Here is a 7,523-nt window from a genome sequence, read left to right as displayed (position 1 = left end):
CTTTGTCTCCAGGAGCAGCTGCTTGTGGGTTCGAACTGCCTGTCTGTAGGATGGAAGCATCTATCCAGCAGCCGTCCCTCTTCAAGTGTTGTTGTCATTGTTAGTTGACGTCCAGTTGGAACCAACTCGCAGCTGAACCTCCAGCAGGTTTGCAGAGACCATAAATCACACAGAAGGAACCTGCCCGTTTTTCTCCTGCAGATCAGCTAATGGACTTGAACCTCGTGACTTCTGGGCTGGCAACGGGGAGTGCAGGTAAAGGGAAAAGCTTCTCTCACATCTGTCTGACTCCTACTTACTCTTTAAACCCAATCCAAACCAGCATGGGCTTGCCTTGAGAAGACAAGTTGCCCCTGCTGTCATTTCCACACAGAATGACTCATCCGTTTATACTAGTGTGTCCTGTACTGCAGCATTTGATCTGTGATAGGAACCAATTCTGATTTATCTTTTTACTTCTAAGGCTGTCCCAGAAACCTAACAGCCAATTAATCAATGTGGCTTGAAGGTGTAGGAAGCGGAGGAGAGAGAGAAGCAGAAGCACTCTGTGTTCTCCATAGGTTAAAGCCAGTGGGATCCTAGATTTTGGACAGCATGTGGGAAAGCCAGCTAATCCAAGCACGCCCTCTCTGAAGGGCACATCTGCAGCACACAGTACATGCTATATGCAAATCTTTCCCCCAGCACCAACAAGTCTGGGAATTTCAATGAAATAAACAATCGGAGATAAGTGGGAACATATGCATACAAAGATGTTATTATTTTTAACACACAATCTGGAAAGAACCCAGAGGTGCTGCAACAGCGCAACTGTGTGATCAGCTATGAAGTAAAAACAGCCATTAAAAATCAGGCTGAGCGTCTACTGACTAATTATCTCTGGGCAGTGGTACAATGGGTGTGGGGTTAATTTATTCTGAGATTCTTTTTCTAAGGCTTCTGCTCTGAACGTGATATCTGTAGATAGAAAATATAACAAACAGTGCATCTTTCATATTTTTGGTATGTATTTATTCATATACATTGTGTTTCTTTCACATACACGGTGGGGTGTTTGGTTTTTTGAGGGTTTTTTGTGTGTGTGTGTGTGTACGGGGGTCCAAGGAAGGAAAGGGGTGGAAGCAAAGGGGTGAGGATGGGTAGGGGGGAATTACGGGGTCGCACAATTTGGTGGTTGGAAGGAGGGGTAAAGGAAACGGGAAAGATCCAGCGGAGACCTGAAAAGAGGGGGTAATGGTGGGCATAGTCCAATGGGGATTAATTTTATATAATACAATGTATGGCAACAATTGTATGAAACATGTCAATGAGGGAAAGTGTGAAACATACCCAAAAAAAGTGCATTTTAAAAAGTAGCTTGTTTTGTCATTTTTGACCTGAATTTGACCAGTTCAGTAAGGGATGATTATAATGTCCCAGGGAGCTCTGGTGGCCTAGTGGCAAGAAGCTGCACTGCAATCCCAGAGGCACGCGGTTCAAATCCACCAGATTCTCTGCTATAGAAGGAGGGACAATCTCCTCCTATCCGATTTGACAATATACACAAAAAATAATAAAAATAATAATAACTTTTTTTTTAAACTGTCCCAGTGGCTGTTACAGCTGCCTCTCCACATCTCCACCCTCACAGTGACCACAGGAAGAGTGGTGGGTTCCGGGAGAAGACAATTTAGACCTTCCTGGGTTTGCCTACCCGGAGTTCTTCTGGCAGTGGGCAAACCCTAAATCATTAAGTGCAAAGGTCGCCAGTTCAAACTCACCAGCCACTCCTTGGGAGAATGACTTGGTAATGCACTTTCATAAAGAGGACAGGTTCATAACCCATGTTCTACAGGGCTGCTAGGAGTTAGAGTTACCTGGAAGGAATTCTATTTCTCTTTGGTTTTCACCCTGGATCCTGGGCATTGGGTTTTATTTTGACAGGTCTTCCAAATAACTGAAACTTGTAGCCATGGCTTAAAACCATGGCTCTATCCAATATGTTTAGTCTGTAGATGGGAAAACAGAGGCTCAGAACCATCTACAAGGACACAGAGGCAGAGCCAGGCCCAACTGTTCCTGGCACTTTGTCAGACCAATAAAACCCAGGGTGGGGTTTTGTAGATTAGGAGACTGAGAAAATCTCAAATGTCAAAGACTCCAAAAAAAGTCCTCTATTTGATCTCCTCCTCAATTCTGGTTTGCGTAAACAGTTATCAAAAAGTATTCATGAAATACAGTATGATTTTGATGACCTCTCACCTGAAGTAAGCCAAAGGGAACAGCATTGAAGTCTAATTGCAAAGATGACAGAAATCAAAATACCTTGGCTCTAAGCATGGCTCTATTCACAGTAGCAACATAATCTTGATGGGGCCTTTGTCCATGGATACTGCTCAGCGCAACACATCCCAAGAATGTCACCCCGTGGTTACCCCTGGAAACCAGTAACCCTGCCTCAAAGGGCTGCCAAGCCTCACAAGCTCCCAGTGAGTCAGATAAGACACGGCTCAGGAAGTTTTCCAGGGAATCAGGTTTAGGCTCAGGAGTCTACTAGGTGATATCCCGACTGTGTGGACATCCGGGACGTCCTCAACAAACTGTTTTCCGCCTGTGAAATCCACGTCTACCAGACAACTCCATTCAATCCTGATTCCCAGTCCAGCATGCAGATTCAGGGGCAGCTGGGCTCAGCCCTTCCCAAGTGTGGAAAAGGCAGCTGGGTCCAAACCCAGCCCTTCCCAAGTGTGGAAAAGGCGTAGTTAATCGTTAAACTAGCAGTGTGCAGCGTTATGAGAATATGAAGAGGAAGCCCTTGTTCAATCATTTCCGCACTTGATCTGAATGAAAATAAATATAAAAAATGCAGGCGGCAAGAAAAATTAGACCCAGGGTCTTCAAAATTCCGCAATGTCTCATCATTGGAAAGGTCTTAACTCAATGTGCTGGTGCCACTAAAGTGGAGAAATCATTTTCTTTTCCATTTTCACACTCAATAAAGAAGGTATTGCTTTTCTTATAGTTCAACCTGTAGCCATTTAGTCACAAGCTGTAGTCAGCTCCTCCTGTGTCGAAGCCAGGTAATCTGCCTGGCCAGGAGAGCTGAAACGGGCAGTCTGAACTTGAACTGTAATGAGTACCAGACAGTTCCTGCACTTTCAGATTCCTGTTTTCTGGAGGAGGCAGTCAACAATCAGATATCCTCACAAATGCAGTTTTACAATATGTGGTAAAGGCTTGTGAAGAAGAAGCCTGGGCTGGGGGTGGGGCGGGGGGAAGAGCTACAAAGAGCGAGCACACAGGCTGCTCCTTGGAGGCAAGGATTCTGAAGCTCCATCTCACATACTTTGGCCATGTTGTCCGGGGGGACCAGTCCTTGGAGAAGGACACCATGCTATGAAGGTTGGAGGGTCAGTGCAAGAGAGGATGACCCTGGAGGAGACAGACTGACCCAGTCAGTGTGGCAACAGGGTCATGTGGGTCCGAGATGGTGACGCAGGCTCAGGATAAGGCAAGGTTCCGTGCTGTTGTTCACAGGGTCGCTATAACTCGATGACACACAACAGGTAGCCTAATGAGTAAGGAACTGTGCCATCAACCTAAAGACAGGCGGTTCAAGTCCAACAGCTGTCCCACTAATGGATCTGAACGGCCTGTCTTTAGGCAATCTTTTCACATATAATTTACAACCCCTGAAAACCAGCTAGAGGGTCAACTATGAGTTGCTTCCAACTTGACAGCAATTGTAATAGCAATTTAAGCATTAGAAAAGCCATTTTATATGCCAAGCATTAGAGAAGTCATTTTGTTCTGACAGCCATTTTAAGAAATGGACGCCTTAATAATTTTGGCAATAATATGTGTTGCTAAGGTTTATGTTCCCTAGTACATGCTGCCCCAATTTGGTTACCAAGCCCTGACCACATCCTGCACCTGCCTGGGACCGGGACATCCATGAGAAGTCAGGAACAGTAACAACTCCTGAATGTGAAGAATCTCAGCTGCCAACTGCAATGAACTTCGTGTGACCCGCATGCCCAATCTCTGTATATAAACCCAATCTTTGTGTCTCCTTGGAGTCAGAACGGTTTGGTCAATAACTGATGTTGGTGACCCATGCATAATAAAAGATTGGCCTGGTTCAAGCAGGTCATAGTCTTTGCAATTACTTGCTATGTATCAGAAAGCTGGTCAGTGACTAGACATGACAGAAGGAGAATTGATGACTTTGAGGTGTGGTGTGGGAGTATTGAATATACCATGGACTGCTAGAACAAACAGGTTCATCCTTGAGAGGGTGGGACCAAGATTCTCCTTGGAGGGAAGGATTCCGAAGCTTCGTGTGACATACTTTGGACGTGTTGCAAGGCAGGACCAGTCCTTGGAGAGGGACATCATGCTTGGGAGGGTGGAAGGACTGCGCAGGAGAGGAAGACCCTCAATGAAATGAACTGACAGTGACTGGGGTAATCAGGTAGGTGTGTCAGAGATGGTAAGATTGGTACAGGATAGAGCAGGGTTTAGGGCTGTTGTACATAGGGTTGCTATGAGTTGCAGGCAACTCGACAGCAAGTAACAACAATAACAATCTCCAATACTGCATGAGTGTTTAAATCTCACATTTTCTACCATAACAATGAGAAACAGACCAGTGAAGGAATCTCCTGAAGACAAACTTGAAGTCTCGATGCCCCGGGACAGAGTAAAACCACGCCATGGAATTTCCTAGGCTATAATCTTCATGAGAGTACAGCACTAGGTCTTTCTTCCTGAGGATTCCAACTGCCAACTTTCTGGTTACGCTTAACCACTGACCTACCAGGGCTCCTTAGTCACATGACGAGAGGCGGAGGGCTGGGGGAGGAGAAAGTATGACTGGGCAGAACCATTTCTCCTTCGTCCCTAAGTCCCACAAAGCGAGGACAAGTGTCATCACTTTTTCCTGAACTCCACGCGTATTTGCAAAACTGCTCATCTTCCTAAGCGACTACACACCCATTTAAACACACTCATCCACCTCACATTTACCAAATATTCTCACTCTTCTCCCCTCACATGTCACATTTCTATCCAGGACTTTTCAATTAACTTTTTATTGTGATTTGAATGAAGGTTTAGAGAGCAAATTGATTTTCCTTTCAACATTGCTGTGACAAAAACCTTGTTTCTATCTATACTATCTCTGAGGCAATATCGTGATCAGCTTTGCTCACCTCTGTCGGGTATGACGTACCCACAATTTGGCTCATTGAAGGCTCCCACTCCTCAACTACCAAAAGCCTATCTTTCTTGTCCTGCTTTTAAAGGGCATCACAGGGGAGCCTTTCCAGAGTCTACAGTCATATTAACAGGAGTAACGTAAAGTCATTTTACATTGGATTGAGTGATGCCTCCCAAAAAGATGTGCTAGAGTGCTAGCCCTCATCTGTGAGCATGACCTTGTTTGAGGTAAGGTTTCTGAAAAGGGAACAGGAGCATTGAGATGAGGCCACAACAGGATAGGGTGGGTCTAAAAATCCTACTGAGCAGTGAAAGAGGGGAGAGGCCCAGGCAGAGGGAAGCTGGCTGTAAAGATGCATGTACCCACCAAGGAAAGCCTGGTGCCTCCAGAAACTGAGGCAAGAAATGACTTCCCACTAGTCTTTGGAGACACCCTGAGTTCCAGCCACCAGCCTCTGGAAGGAACAATGCATTTTGGTTCTCACAGTCACCTACTAGGAGAGGTTTTGCTACAGCAGCCCAAGGAGACCAGTACAGACAGTCTCCTTCTTCCTGAGTGAGGGCGGCAGAGTGGAAGGTGGAGAGAGAGCTAGTTCATCATTTCTACCTGTGCACCCTGAAACTGTCACTGCACATATCTCAGCCTCCACCCCAGAGGAAGAGGGGTGGTCTCACAGCCCACCCAAGGGTTACCAGAACACAATGTGGAACAAGGAAGGAAAAATTAAAAAATGGGGGTGGGGGATAGGTGAAAGTAGCAGGTTTCTTTAGGAGGGACAATCCCCTCTTAAACAAATTCTGTAATTCAAACTCCCTGTAACACACACACACACACACACACACACACTCCTAATGACTCCTAATGACCCCATAGGACTGAGTAGAACGGCCTCCTGGACCTTCCAGGGCTGTAAGTACTTACAGAATCAGAATATCTCGTGTTTTCTGATGAGCATGTGGTGGGATCCAACCTCTGACCTCTTGGTTGGACATGTGGCGCCTTAACCACTGCACCAGCAGACAGCGAGGTTGGCACAGGATAGAAAGGGTCGCTATGAGTCGCAAACGACTCGATGGCCCATAACAACAACAATAATACAACACTCAGTCTTCACAATGCTAGGTTCCTAAATCTAAAGCCTGTTATTAGATCTAGAAATCTATAGAGTCACATAAATGCTTGTTCCTCATCACCAAACCTTTCTAGAAAGAGCACAATGTAGCTTTAAGAGTTGGAATCTCTCTTGTTTGATTTGTGGGGACTTGCTTCCCCTATCCCAGGAAAGGTGCCACCTTCCCCTGCGGGAAGGCAGGGAGCCCTCCGTTCTGGGGCAGCACCCCCCCCACCCCCGTTCTGGGGCAGCCTCCGCCCGGGCATCTGCAGCCTGGTCCGGGCCCAGAGCCCTGCGCGCTGCGTCGCCAGCACCAGGCGCGCAGAGCCGCAGCGGGTTGTGTAACCTCGCTTAGCGGCTCCCGCCCAGGGCGCCCCCCTCCTGACAGCATCTGCTCAAAGTCACGGTGCCAGCGAGCGGGAGACCGCCAGACAGCAGAGGCAGGCCAGGGACTCTGCAGAGGAGCAGAAGCAGGTCCCGCGAGGACACCATCACTCGGGGTGACCCCTCGGAGATTGGAAAAGATCTAACTTCAAGTTCTGTCCCGAGAGCTGGGGGCACCAGAAAGCCAAGGACGCACTGAGCTCCCATCATCCCCAAACAAGCTGATAGGGAAAGCGGGTGGTGAGGAGGAAGCGAAGGGGTGATCCCAGTGGAGTGCTCAAAATCCCTCCCCAGGGAAGCCTAGGCGCACCCCTTCTTCTCTTTCCAATTACATAATTGCTACATATCTGGGAAACGACACACCAAATCTAACTACTTCTATTAAAGGTACAATGGCTCCCAAGAGGTGTCATTTCAAGACTCCTGGAACTGACCTGGCCGCCACCTGGCCGCAGTGGACGGTAGTCCCCTGATGCCCGCAGCGGCCCGCCGGCAGGACGCGCAGGGACCCGGAGCCGCACGTCCGCAGGCCGACCCTCCCCCGCTGGCCGGACCTGCCCGCGGTTACCTGCGGGATCGCCGCTCTCCGAAGCCCGTTGGCCAGCTCCCGGGCGCACTTGCCGCTGGCGGCGGGGAGATGCCCGGCCCCAGCGTCCCGCGCTGCGCCCTCGGCGGGGCCCACGCCGTTCTCCCGGGGGTCTTCTTCCGGCGCCGGGAAGAGCCCGCAGCGGCGCTGGAAGCGGGCGACCAGCTGGGGATCCTGCAGGCTCCGCAGCAGCTCGGCCATGGTGCGCCCGCGCCGCGCTCCGCGCTCGCCGACCGCTGCCG

The 7,523-nt window shown here is 48.7% G+C and overlaps 1 protein-coding gene across 1 annotated transcript in view; it reads right to left on the bottom strand.

Annotated features, from left to right (window-relative positions):
• SGPP2 (sphingosine-1-phosphate phosphatase 2) overlaps positions 1-7,482 on the bottom strand; it is a 162,311-nt gene extending 154,829 nt beyond the window's left edge. The window contains exon 1 of the mRNA XM_006890313.1: positions 7,264-7,482. Within this exon, the coding sequence (XP_006890375.1) occupies positions 7,264-7,482 (219 nt within the window). The remainder of the gene's footprint in view (positions 1-7,263) is intronic.
• Between the last annotated feature and the right edge of the window lie 41 nt (positions 7,483-7,523).

The sequence above is a fragment of the Elephantulus edwardii genome, unplaced genomic scaffold (assembly GCF_000299155.1).
Source record: "Elephantulus edwardii isolate Elephantulus edwardi_28Jun2011 unplaced genomic scaffold, EleEdw1.0 scaffold00087, whole genome shotgun sequence".
NCBI lineage: Eukaryota > Metazoa > Chordata > Mammalia > Macroscelidea > Macroscelididae > Elephantulus > Elephantulus edwardii.
This window is presented reverse-complemented; position numbering and strand designations above follow the sequence as displayed.